Source organism: Neodiprion fabricii, chromosome 7, assembly GCF_021155785.1.
Source record: "Neodiprion fabricii isolate iyNeoFabr1 chromosome 7, iyNeoFabr1.1, whole genome shotgun sequence".
Taxonomy (NCBI): Eukaryota; Metazoa; Arthropoda; class Insecta; order Hymenoptera; family Diprionidae; genus Neodiprion; species Neodiprion fabricii.
The window spans coordinates 10348437-10363370 of record NC_060245.1 but is presented as its reverse complement, the minus strand read 5'-3'; the positions used below and the strand labels follow the sequence as shown (position 1 = coordinate 10363370).

The following is a 14934-nucleotide window of genomic DNA, read 5'->3' as shown; positions in this document are numbered from 1 at the left end:
TTTAATAAATTAATTCTTTTCATTAAGAATATTTGCTAATACATATATTATAAAATGATTTAAGAGATCATTGCTTGCTTTTCAGCCACTTAATGAATTAAAATGAATTAATTCACTTTAAAAAATAAGTTATTGGAATTCTTTCTATAACAATTGGTATAAATCTATGATTGGCTCCACAAATTTCTGGACATTGTCCGAATATTAATCCTGGTCGTTTGATTAATAATCTAATTTGATTTAATCGCCCTGGAATTGCATCAATTTTTTCCCTAGACTAGGAATTGTTCAAGAGTGAATTACATCATTTGATCTGACAATTATACGAATTTGTGTATTTGAGGGAATAATTGTGTTATTATCTACATCTAATAAACGGAAAGAATTTTTATTAATTGATTTATTTATATGAAAGTCAAATTCGATATTTTTGAAGTCTGAGTATTCGTATCTTCAGTATCATTGATGTCCAATTGTTTTAATTGTAATTAGGGGTTTATTAATTTCATCTGTTAAGTATAGTAGATGAATTGATGGTATAGCAATAAAGATTAATAATATTGAAGGGGTTATTGTTCGAATAATTTCAATGTTTTGTTTGTTTAAAGGGTTTTTATTAGTAAATTTATTTAATATTATTGTTAATATTAAATATAAAATTGAGACTGTAATTAAGATTAGAATGATTATAGTATAATCGTGAAAAAAGATTAATTGTTCTATAATAGGAGAATTAGCGTTTTCAAAATTTATTCTTGATCAGGTTATCATTTTCTAAAAAAAGTTTGAAACTTTATTTATGGGGTTTATATCCAATGCATTTTTATGCCATAATAGAATTTCCTTGTTATTCTTGGAACTTCTTCATATCTATGATCTGAAGGTGGAAATTTTTGTTTTCATTCAATAGATGAATTTGTAATTTCTATAAATATAATTTGTCGTTGAGTTGATATTATTTCTCAAATAATAAAAATTAGATATAGTACTCTAATAAATGAAATAATTGACCCAATTGTTGAGATAATAATTCATATTGTAAATGCATCAGGGTAATCAGAGTATTGACGTGGTATACCATTTAAACCTAAAAAATGTTGAGGAAAGAAAGTTATATTTACTCCTAAAAATATAATAGTAAATTGAATTTTTAATCATTTTATATTTAATGTTATTCCAGTAAATAATGGGTACCAGTCAATGATTCCTGCTATAATTCCAAATACTGCTCCTATAGATAAAACATAATGAAAATGTGCTACATCATAATATGTGTTATGTAGAATAATATCAATAGAAGAGTTAGAAAGTATAATTCCTGTTAATCCTCCTATTGTGAAGAGAAAGATGAATCCTAATGTTCATAGTATTGATGATCTAAAATTTATTTTAGATCCATATGGAGTTGCTTATCATCTAAAAATTTTGATACCAGTAGGGATTGCAATAATTATTGTAGCGGCTGTAAAGTAAGCTCGTGTATCAACATCTATACCCACAGTGAATATATGGTGGGCTCGTACTACAAATCCTAATAGTCCAATTGTTATTATTGCATAAATTATTCCAAGAGTTCCAAATATTTCTTTTATCCCTGATTTTTGTGAAATAATGTGTGAAATTATTCCGAAGGCTGGTAAAATTAGAATATAAACTTCTGAGTGTCCGAAAAATCAAAATAAGTGTTGGAACAAGATTGGGTCTCCTCCTCCTGAAGGATCAAAGAAAGTTGTATTTATATTTCGATCTGTTATTAATATTGTAATTGCTCCTATTAGAACTGGAAGAGATAATAAAAGAAGAATAGCTGTTAATTTTACTGCTCAGACAAATAAAGGTATTTGTTCAAATCTTATTCCTTTTGGTCGTATATTAATTATTGTAGAAATAAAATTAATTGCTCCATGAAATGATGAAATTCCTGCTATGTGTGAAGAAAAAATTGTATAATCAACAGATGGTCCTGAGTGTCCAAGACTTCTTGACAATGGGGGGTAAACTGTTCTACCTGTACCTGTTCGTGAATCTACTAAGCTTCTTGAAATAAGTAAGATTAATGATGGTGAAAGTAATCAAAATCTTATATTATTTATTCGGGGGAAAACTATATCTGGGGCTCCTAGTATTAGAGGAATTAGTCAATTTCCAAATCCTCCAATTATAATAGGTACAACTATAAAAAAAATTATTAAGAATGCATGAGATGTTACGATTATGTTATGAATTTGATCATCACCAATAAATGATGTAGTTGTTCCTAGTTCTATACGAATAATTATTCTAGAAGATAATCCTAATATTCCTGATCAGATCAGAGTCCGAATGTGAAGTATATTGTGCCAACGTTTTTATGGTTAGTTGAAGATAATCATTTATTCAATATTGGATGAAATGGCTGAATTTGGGCGATAAATTGTGAATTTAATTATGAAAATGAAATTTCTTTTAATAAAATTTTTTGTAAATTATAATTTGTATAAATTAAAAATTGAATTTATTTATTAATGTTTTATATCTATTTATTTGAATACATTTAAATTTATTTTAATTATATAATAATTTGATATTTTTATTTTAATTATATGAATATATTATAATTTTTAATTTACTTATATAGAAAGAGAAATTTGAAAAAAAAAAAATTTTTTTTACGTTAGTTGAATTTTTAAAAATTATATATAATTATTGAAGAAATCCTATGTATTTTTTAATTATCTGCTCACATATCAATTAAAATAAAATATTATTCATTAGAAAAATGCCATTTAATTTACTTTATGAATTGTAATTTGGAACATTTATACAATGAATTAAAACTTATTATGAAATTGTAAGGAAACATGCAGATAGATGAATGATTATTTATTTATTTTCATATTTTGAATATTAAAGAATTTATTATTCTTCAATTTAAGAAAGATAATTCATTTACATAAATCATTTTTCATTTTACTAAATTATTTAACCTAATTACCTCCATTTATATTCTATTATATCAATGTATAATATAAATAAATATAAATATATATATATATGTGTGTGTGTGTATATATACATATATATATTATGATTTTTAATTCACTTTTAAAAAAAAAGAAATTTAAAAGAAAAAGAATTTTTTTACATCATTTAAATTTTTTAAAACTATATATACTTAATAGAAAAATCCTATATATTTCTTAATTCTCAGCTCACATATTAATTGAAATGAAAATATTATTCAATAGAAAAATGCTATTTAATTGACTTCCTGAATTGTAATTTGGAACATTTATACAATGGATTAGAACTCATAATGAAATTTAGAGAAAACATACAGATAGATAAATTATTATCTATTCAATTCAATATTTCTCATTTTAAAAATTAATTATTCTTTAATTTGGATGAAAAAATTTATTGAAATGAATCATTTTTTATTTTATCAAATTATTCAACTTAATTGTAATTTGGAACATTTATACAATGGATTAGGACTCATTATGAAATTTAAATAAAACATACAGATATATAAATTATTATTTATTTAATTCCATATTTTGAATTTTCAAAGATTAATTATTCTTCAATTTGAGAAAGATAATTTATTTAAATGAATCATTCTTTATTTGACCAAATTATTTAACCTAATCACCTCCATTTCTGTTCTATTATATTAATGTATAATATAAATATATATAAATATATATACATATATGTGTGTGTGTATATATATATATATATATTATAATTTTTAATTTACTTTTAAAAAAAGAGAAATTTAGAAAAAAAAATTTTTTTGACATTATTTAAATTTTTTGAAATTATATATAATTATTAGAAAAATCCTATATATTTTTCAATTATCTGAGCACATATTGATTAAAATGAGAATATTATTCATTCAGAAGATGCCATTTAATTGACTTTATAAATTGTAATTTGGAACATTTATACAATGAATTAAAACTGATGATGAAATTTGAAGAAAACATACTGATGAATGGATTATTATTTATTTAATTTCATATTTTTGTTTTTTAAAAATTAATCATTCTTCAATTTGGGAAAAATAATTTATTTAAAGAAATCATTTTTTATTTTATTGAATCATTTAACTTAATTACATCCATTTGTATTCTATTTTATTATTGTATAATATAAATATATATATATATATATATATAATTTGAATAATGTGGGAAATTTTTTTTTTTTCGAAATTCAAAATATATATATATATATATATATGTGTGTGTGTACTGTAACGTGGCGTTTCAGAATCGCCCGTCACAAGGGCACACAACCGCTATTATTTTTAATTTACGCGTCCTCAGCAGGGTACTCCAAACGAACTCGATACAAAATAGGCAATATCTACTATTAACTAATTCTTTTCTGTAAATTCTTTATTTCGCGCTTCGGCGCAAGCTAACAAGGTACTTGGACGACTACGATCCCGATCAACAAGGGACCACTATCTACCGTTTGCGGCTCTCGACGACTTCGCCTACTGACGGTCTCACCAGACTACACTGGCTACCTTGGTGCACCTTTATATACACCTGGGGTAGCATCCATCCGAACCTTCCGTATCGCCTCGACTGCCGGTGAACAGGGAGATAAAAATCCTCCCGGCGGCCGGGGGCATCGTTCTTCAAAGAGGAACTATCCGCCTCCCTATCGACGAGGACTGATTGTGTGGGTCGTGGTCCACGGTTTGGCCAACCGTCTGACTGCACGACCTCAGGTACAGGCAGCTAGCTACTGCCTGTACAAAAGCCGGTGGAGGTGAACAATGAGGCGTCACTCTCCACCCGCTAACTTTGAACGAGAGGCACCCTGTGCGTGCCCCTGTCAAAGAAGTCCCCGAGGATAGGCAGCCTGGACTGCAAACTGGAGCGACTATGAAACCGTACGAGTTGGTGTCAACGACGAAATCGCGAGCAGCACATTGCACAACATCTAGCGGTAATTTTTGGAAAACGTACGACCACGCAGTAACCGATATTCGCCACAGGGGGATGGCCTATTTGCGGTGGGGGTCAAGCGACCAATCAAAGAAGAAGAAGCACCTCACGACAACCGCGAGATCGGCGAGCTGAACTACGACCTGCTATTCTACGCTCGACCTGTTGAGGAACAGCTTCGTTTTCGATTATTCTCCCGACCATCACTACCGATTTAAGCTACCGACCTCTTTTCCTTCTTTTGCTACCGACCTATCGTTTATTCTACCGCTATCGTTCTACCCTTCTAAACTCTTTGCATCCTTTTTCCTTTCCTTATCAGTTTTGCTTTTGTGAAGTATAATTTAAATTAGACTCAGTTTGTGTGCCTGAGATCGACCGTTAAGGTAAGGCTTTTGCCTTTGAATTGTACTGTTACGAAGTTGCTCACAATTTCTATTCTTTCTCGCAATATTTATCGATTTTGCGTGAATCATGGTCCACGGTTAAAGTTGCTGTAAGCCGCCGTGTGGCTGCATGATTCCGGTCATTAATATTATATCTATTGTTTCTTGATTGCATCGTGTGATGCCATTTTGTGTGAATCATGGTCCACGACTTCCGTGTGACTGTATGATTTCAGTAATTCATTATTTCCATATCTGAGCGACCTCGTAACTGCCAAATAATTATCTCTTGTATCTATGACTTTTGTAATTATTTGTGAATTTCTATTATTTTGCTTCCGTACTTTCTATCGTATTTTGAGCCCTATTGGCTTCATATTTTATTCCATATTCTTCTTGTCATAGTAGTGTGCTTTATATTTTATTTCCGTTATTGCTTATTATATTTTTATTTATTTTTGTGCCTATTGTATCGTAAATCGAGTTCCTTGGAGTACAAGCGAGCGTAGAATCACCCTTTAGATATTACCGCATTTTTCTTTGTTACTATTGACCATTTTATATTATTTTTGCCTGTTATTTATTTGCCTGTATTTTGTTAAATTAAGTTCTGTGACTTATTCTTTTGTATTGCGGTGTATTTTAGTATATTTCTCTATTTTTCTAAACTCTCCGAAATTCTCTCAATCTCATAACTTTATATTTTGGTATTCTCTCAAAAGTTATATTGAGGAATTCACTATTTAATTCCTCAATTATGTAATGATTGTAAATTATCGAATCTACCGTATGAATAACTCTACCGAAGGCTACCGAGTCGATCGTTTGCCAACTTAGTAAATTGTTACTAACTGTCAATCTCTCATCTTGGTTATGATTTATGGTAAATTTATCGTACCTCTACCGAACTACCGTTTCGTTGTTTTCTACCGATCGCAGTAAAATTCTCTCGTTCTAATTAACAGAATAATAATTTTCGTAGTGTCATTTGCAACTTGGGTAAGATCACGTCGCCCAGTGACGTGTAGTTCTAAGTCAACTCTTGCATTATATCGCATATCTCGGCCTACGTCTGTTTTTCTCTGTTAACTACCGTCTCTCGTGTTAAAGCTACCGTTTACTGCTATTCTACCGATATTTTTTTATGAACAACGACTATTTATTTTATTAACTACCGCTATCGATACCATCTCATTTGCCTGTCTCACCTATGTAACCTTTTCGACAATACATGATCGATTGACTTATTCATTTTCCTTTTAATTGGAGTTTATTCTTTATTTTTGTCATTTTCTTCAATTCTGGAATTACTGCTAGCTGCCTTGAACTCCGCCACTCTACCGGGATGTACGCGATCGTACCTGTGCCTAGCCAGCCATACAACGGGTTCTCTATTTATCCCTTTTGCACGGTCTTGTGTTAATTTTATTGATTTATATTATTCTTTGAGAATCGACGCTACGCGTCTGGCGCCCAACTTAATTATTCTGTTGTAGTTTAATATTGCGGATAAGTAGAGAATCGCGCCAAAGTGTCAACGGTAAGTCCTCATCCGAAAGTAACAACATTTAGCGTTACAAATTAGCGCTCGACGAGGGGCAGAAAAGACTTAATGTTACAGTACATATATATATATTATGATTTTTGATTTACTTTCGGAAAAAAAGGAATTTTGAAAAAAAAAAATTTTTCCTACATTATTTGAATTTTTTAAAATTATATATAATTATTAGAAAAATCCTAAATATTTTTTAATTCAAGACAAATAATTTACTTCAATCAATTATTCTTTATTTTATCAAATTATTTAACCTAATTACCTCCATTTATATTTTATTTTATTAATGTATAATATAAATATATGTAAATATATATATATATATATATATGTGTGTGTGTGTGTGTGTGTGTGTGTGTGTGTGTGTGTGTGTGTGTGTGTGTGTGTGTGTGTGTGTGTGTGTGTGTGTGTGTGTGTGTGTGTGTGTGTGTGTGTGTGTGTGTGTGTGTGTGTGTGTGTGTGTGTGTGTAGATATATTTATATGTATTATAATTTTCAATTTACTTGAAAAAAAAAAAAAAATTTTAAAAAAATGAAATTATTTTACAATATTTGAATTCTTCAAAATTATATATAATTAATAGAAAAATCGCATGTATTTTTTAATTACCTGCTCACATATTAGATGGAATGAAAATATTATTCAATAGAAAAATGTCATTCAATTTACTGTAGAAATTGTAATGTGGAACATTTATACAACGGATTAGAACTTATTATGAAATTTGAAGAGAATATACAGATAGATAAATTATTATTTATTCAACTAGGGGCTTCGCCCCTGCGCGCTTCGCGCGCCAACCCCATCTCGGCGCTACGCGCCTCACTATTTCCTTACGTATTATTTAGTCGATTGTTTCCGATCAACCCGACATTGCTATTGGCTCCCTATGTAAGTCTGCTCAGATTATTTTCGTAAACGAATCCACTCACATGTACAAAACTCCCGATGCCATGCAACCCCAATTGCATCCGGCGACTTATTTTGCTAAAGTTATTATTTTCAGATTTATTTACGTATATCTACGTATAGAGATATAGAGTCTACTGCGTCTGGTTTATGAGTACAAATAATTGATATCAATTCTTTGTTTTTTTAAATAAATTTATTCAACATTTTTCACTTTAAATTTAGTTCGAAGTTGACTTCGAATTTCATTGATTGATGAAAAATTTCGATATTCGCTTTCGCTGGTCTGAGCTCAGAGTAAATTCAATTGTTTATTTGCGAGTTTCCCCAGAAACTATTTTCGCCCGAGTCAGTTCCCGTTTTCGTGAAGAAGAAGCGAACATTTCTTCAGAGCTCCTCAGAGCTATTCATGAGGTTCGTGAGGGTTGGTTGATAAAACAAACCTTTTTTTCTTTATCAGCTCCGATCTTGGTTATTAATGCAGAAGCTACGGCTGATCAAGTTTTTAGAGATCTTTGTACTTTGTTGACATGCGTAGGTTAACCTATACTTACTTTATGAAGGAATAAAGCTAATTAAATGAAAGACAAAAAAAAAGTGAAATAGATTTTCTATATTGAAATAACACAAAGATTACATGAAATTGTGTTTCAAAAATTGCTTTCTTGCAATCAATATTTTGTACAGCTGGTCTCCATTTTCTAGGTTCGATGCGGGGTAACGCTTTATTAGTTGAAATCGGGTTTCGGTCAGTTTGATTTTATGCGTTGTACCTAATGCTTAGTTGGAATCGGGTTTCGGTCAACTTGATCTTCTGCGTTGTACCTAACAATCGCCCCGAGCGTTGCCCTATAATTAAAATTGAATGATTTTTAAGATAGGCTTGATTTTTTATGGAATTATAATTGAATTATTTTTCATTAATTAACAAACTTCTCAAAGAGCTCACATTCGTTGCCATCGAGGCGGAGCAAGATGCGGGCGCAGCTCGTTGGACCGTTGAGATCCCATTGTGCGGACTGATGTTGAGCTGTGAATACGGAGTCCTGGTCACGTACCTCCTTCGGGCTCTCAGTCGATTATCATTTTTCTTTGAACGATGTCGAGTTGTTGCACACATTATTGACCAATATTTATAAGGGCTCTTGAGGGAATTGAAGAGTTGTGCAATTGCGTAATTGATTAGTCGAGGAGTTGAGGAGTTGGGGAGTATAGGATAGGCCCCGGCCGGCGTGCGTGCCGGCCGGAGAACAACGAACTGATGTTTTCAATAATTGAAGTTGTTTGTTTTGTATTGGTCTTGTTTTTCCATGAGTTTTGTTTCTTTCTAGAAACTTCTTCTTTTGAATCGAGTTTTGTGTTGGATAGGCTTTACATATAGATATACTGTGTCTGGTTTATAATGTACAAATAATTGATATCAATCCTTTTTTCTTTTCAAATAAATTTATTTTACATTTTTTACTTGAAATTTAGTTCGAAGTTGACCTCTTTCGTTTTGGGGACTTCGGGATGTTTTTGCTGTGGAATGATGAATTTTTTATCATTTTCTTTACATTTCCTTGTATAATTTTCATTTACCATACATAGACGGACCACTCTTCGTCGTCCGTCTCAAGCAACAGCTCCTCCTCTGCTGCTTCTGCTGCTGCGCACAGCAGATCATCTAATCCGTCATCTTGTTTTGGTAAAATAGGCGTTGAATTATTTGCTTAGGGACTCATACGTGTTTGACTGTATTTTCAAATGTCGATATTTTTTTCTTTTTTTGACAAATGATTGTATATAAGTAATTATTTTTCCATTTTTAATGGCTAGCTGTAGAATTCACTGGTAATGATTCTCAAAAAGTGTCCGGCTTTTTGGTCTGCCAAGTTGAATTTGGATTTACATACTATTATATTATATCGATATGCTTCACCTGGTATTTTCTCGCTCGACCGCTGCAAAACCTCGTCGCTGTCCTGTTTTGAGAAATTTTCATTAATTTTATCATACTGCTTACTTTGCTCTTTATTCATTCATATTTCCAATGATATACTTACTTTGTTCGGCATGTTTGATTTAATTTATCTGTTTACAAAACAAAATATCACTAAACTGGGTAGCGCTCACCTATTCTTATTTTTTTGCTTCTTTTTATTAGCTACGGTGTTTCATTTAAACTGTCAAATGTCGGAATATAATTATTTGTAATTAATTTTGTTGTTGCATGTATAGGTATAATAGATATGTACTTATATATTTCTTTTATTTATCTAGAAATTTAATATGGTATGAATATTGTAGAAATATTTGCAATTTTACATCAACAAATGTGTACTTTTATCATTTTTTTATTTCTGATAATTTACATTTTTTTCTCACCTTCAACTCAGTCAATAAATCTTTATATCTTTTTTTCTAATCTTACTATTTGTTTCCTAATTTCATAGGCTAACTTTTATTTTTTCACAAGTTTCTATTTCATTGTATGCGTTTCGGCTTTTTCACCAAATGACCGACACGTGTGAATTTACATCTGAATAATCACAAAATAAGAAAATACTCAGTGGAAATGATTTATGTATTTGAACATCCAATTACAAATCGCGATTGTTTAAATTTCCATACGTTGTGCTTTATTTCCTCTTTATCGTTTTATACTGCTACCTATTTTTGCATCTTCTTGCTCCTCTTGGCTTTTCTTTCTCTTTTCTCTGTTGTCCATTTTTTCAGTGATTTTTATATTCTTGTTGGTTTTCCTTTCGTTGCTGATTCTGTATTCCTTTCATTTGTATTCTCTTCTCCTTTTTCTTTCACTTTCGCTTCTTTTCTCCTCTATACAGTACTTTTTTTTCCTTCTTTGTATGAGGTCCCGGTGGAGTTAGTAGAGGGGGTCAACCCCTCGGCCTCTCGAACTCCTATCACCTCCCGTGCATTTTTCTTTTACGTTTATCCATGTTTATTTGTTCGTTTGTGGCCTTGATGGATATACATTATGCAGTATTTATTCAATAATTTCCTTGTACACAATGTTCTTTATTGCATTTTCATTTTTTTTCAGTTGAATTTTTATACCTTTCTTCGACCTGCATCGTGACAATGCAACGTAGAGTTGACCATGTCCAAAGATTGGTCGGTCAATGAATATTCCCACGTGGTCAAAACTTTGTCCTTGTGATTTATTTATAGTTATTGCAAATGCCAACCTGACTGGAAACTGTCGCCTATGGAGGATAAATGGCATATCTGTGTCTCCCCGCGTATCTAATTTAATTCTTGGTATTTCTACTATTTGCCCTTTTCGCTCTCCGATTAGAAGTTCACCAATCAAAATTCTAGAGTGAATTTCTCTTACAACTAACCGTGTTCCATTTCATAAACAATCTGATATTGATAAATTTCGCAATGACATCACAATTGCTCCGACTTTCAGCTGTAGATTGTGTGATTGTAAACCTGATGGCGTTAATCCATTCAAATACTCTATCGGATATCGCAGAGTAGCTTCTTCGTCAAGTGCTGCATCTGCAGTATCAATTCCTTGTAATGTTGCGTAATCTATGCTTTTTGATTCGAATATATTGCCATCCATTCTGCGTAGTATCTCTGTATTTAACTGATTAACTTCGACATTCAATGGAGCTAAGATGGCTCTGTTTGTTAATTCATCAAGTGGCAAATTTCTTGGATATAAATCGTCTATTGAATTTTTGCTTTGTATTTCTTTCTCTGGTACAAACAACTCCACTTCTCCATTACCTATATTAAGTAACCACTCTGAAAACTTTGCGGCATCCTCCTTTGCTCGCATATTTTTTTTCAAGCTTAATTTTTCAAATATACTCCAAAGTGTAGAGTATTTAATTGTTTCCTCTATTATTTGTTGTTTACCTCCTCGTTTCACAATGGGTAAAACTTGTCTGAAGTCTCCACCTAGTATTATAGTCTTCCCACTAAACGGTGATGCGTCTTCCATTATATCTTTTAACGTTCTGTCGATCAATTCTAAAGCAATTTTCGGTATCATCGAACATTCATCCCATATAAATACATCTATACTTTGTATTTTTTTCTTCATCGTTGCATTTGTGAAAATTGTTCCTTCCTTTTGCAGTGTCAATGGTAATCCAAATGTTTTGTGCGCGGTTGTGCCATATGGTAGTAAGATGGCTGCTATACCTGTCCAAGCAACACATGCAACATTTTTTTTTTCAGATTTCAACATGTAGTACAATGCGTTGTATAAAAATGTTTTTCCTGTTCCTCCTGATCCATCGATGTAAAAGCATTTTTCTTGCTTTCTATCAGTACTTTTGTTATTCATGATATTATCAAAAATTTGTGTATAAATTATTTTCTGATCGTTGTTTAATTGCTTCACCAGTTCATTGCCTTTCTTTGCAAAGGTTTCTATATTTTCCACTGTTATTTCTTCCGCTTCATTTTCGAAAATCATCTCCGGTATTGGTAAGTAAAAATCTGCACATGATCTTGCCTCAGCTCTGAGAAGATGCTCAATTGCACATAGTGCTCTATTTTCATGCTGATCCACGAAGTCTTCAGATAGTGCTTTCTTGTAAGTATTCCATAAATCTATCGCGTTCGATGGCATTTCACCGATTAAATACCACACAAAAAAATGACGTAACCGTTTCGGCATAAGTAATGAAACAGCTTCGTCGAATATTTTGAAAGCTTCGTCATTTGTCGCAGTTAAACCCATATCCACTGCAGCCTCTCTAAATGTATTCCATTCCTTCCCGTTTACAGTGCGTAAATCTATAAAACTCCTTGCATTTGTCGCATGTCCAAGGATTAGTTTGAGGTGAAATCTTTCGGAATCCCTTGGTGAAACATTTGTCATTCTACTAACTACTTGACATGCATATTTTCTTTTTTTCCACGTTTTTGTTGCTTCTTGAAACGAATAGTAATCTGGCGTGTTCGCGTAAGTTGTATTTCTTGCCATTTCATCTATGCTGTTCAATTCAAACCATGTGATAAGATGGGTTCTCCACTTTTTTTCATTTGTAGCGGCTTCGACTTCTCTACCTCCCTCAAACGTTGCGTATTGCTGCCCCGGTAGGTGTACAGGTAAGCGTGTGACGGCATGACTTCGTCCATGCATTGGCAGTTCTAGTATACGCCAAGCTGCTTCCATCGGTCCTACGTAACGCGAATCTACATAATCCTGTATTTCGTTGATGATGGGCTGACCATCACTCTCGCTGTTTGAATCAGTTATCTGTACTCTTGCACGATCATGTCCCTTGTGGATGTACTTGAAGATATATTTAATAGCCATTATTGACGCACAATATTCTACGTTCATGTGGCAGTCGTACTTTGCAAGTAGGTATGGATTGTGAGGCACAACCATGCTGTTGTCTACTTGGATATTTCTTCCTTCCACGCGGTCGCGGTAATAATTTATGTCTGTATTTTTTCGTCTGCGATACTTTGGAAAACCGCCACCGCTTATATCAGTATTTTCCACTAAGTCTTTCGGAAATTTCTTTGAGCATGACTTCGTTACCGAATTCCAGCATGGTATTTTGGATGTGTGAGGGCCGTGTAGCATGTGTGATGTGACAGATTGATAAAGTTGTTGATGTATTCGTTTGTCTGGTATTTCTGCAGATATAAAACTGTCAATTGCTTCTGGAGTCAAAAGTTTGTCATTGTTATTTAAGATAAATAGTATGTGAGCATGCAGTAAGCCTCTTTTCTGAAATTCAACTGTGTATACGTATCCTTCAATCTTTCCAAATACTGAACCGCTTTCGATTTCCTTTAGTGCCTGTTGTAGCCGCAAGTTGAATATTCGACAAGCTATTGTTGGAATGTCATTTACAGTGGTACCTGTAGGAAAATCTTTCAATACCGTACATATTTCCGGCCACTTAGGATTACATGTCATTGTAATAAATAAATCCGGTCGTCCAACTTTCCTTGTTATTGCTATTGCATCTTGGTACTGCTGTTGCATATGTCGCATGCTGCCGAAAAATGATGATGGTAAAATCATTTGGTTCCCAAGTCTTGTTCGATCCGACGTATTCGCTTCACTATTTGATATGTGATCAGTCATTCCTTTGTAAGATTCTACACGCAATTGCTTCTGATTATTTCTTAAAAACAATAAACGCTGCGATTCAATTGTGAGATATGCGTGAATCACATAGTGTTGTGTCAATCGTCCCCTCCGCAACAACTGATTCTGTGCTTCGCCTCGACGTAAGGCCAATCGATGTCCATAATATTGAACAGGAGAGATTTTCTTGTTTGTTCCTACGTGTTTCATATTATAGCTCCATCCTAAATCACCGCTCAGAAATAGTAATGGAAAAGTCATTGGATCAACGTGATGCGAATATCTCGGCACATATCCAACTGCACGGTCTTGTTTTGGAAATACTTGTACTTCTATATTTTCAGATACTGCCCCGTCATCTGAATCGATCAGAGCTGCTAGCTCACCACAAGTTGGCGCATTGTACCGCCGTCTATCGTCTTCCTTGAGTGCTATAAAGTTTAATCTCACCAGGCTTTCTCCCTTAACAAATCGCTCGTACGTTGTTTTAAAATTTGCTGCATAAGGATTGATATCTATTATCAGTCTACCAATAATTTCTAACAGATTTGCTCTTCTTGCATCATTTTCTCTCAGCGCTAGCTGAGTTTGTACGTCGTAGAAGTAAATTTGTCCATATCTCGGTCGGTTATTGTTTGCGGTCTCTAAACTTGTGGATATTTTGTAACTCACATCCCCGATTATTTTCATCACATATGGTCCTGAATTCCCCATATCTGCCACGGTCCAATTAAATGATGCAAACGCAAACGCGTCATTATATGATCGTAGATGTTGTCTGAAGTGTCCTGATACTTCGTCATTCCCTTCTCGCAGACGTTGAAGTACATCAGTAGTATATATATGAGAGTTCTGGACCACCACCCCCCCTAGTTCCCCCCTAGTTCCCCCCCTAGCCGCCCCCAGCTCGCCCTCCCCCCCCGCGGCTCGCGGCGCACCCCCCCCCCCCCGTGACTCACGGCGCCCCCCCCGCGACTCACGGCGTACCCCCCCCCCCCCGCGACTCGCGGCGCTCACCCCCCCCCCCCGCGACTCGCCCCCCCCCCCCCCCC

The 14934-nt window shown here is 33.4% G+C and overlaps 1 protein-coding gene and 1 pseudogene across 1 annotated transcript; both read right to left on the bottom strand.

Moving 5' to 3' along the window:
• Positions 1-806: 806 nt before the first annotated feature.
• On the bottom strand, positions 807-2123 carry LOC124186023 (annotated as a pseudogene).
• Positions 2124-11161: 9038 nt separating this feature from the next.
• Positions 11162-14596, bottom strand: LOC124186679. The gene has a single exon (XM_046578562.1). It carries the CDS (start codon positions 14594-14596, stop codon positions 11162-11164), a length of 3435 nt encoding a protein of 1144 aa, XP_046434518.1.
• Between the last annotated feature and the right edge of the window lie 338 nt (positions 14597-14934).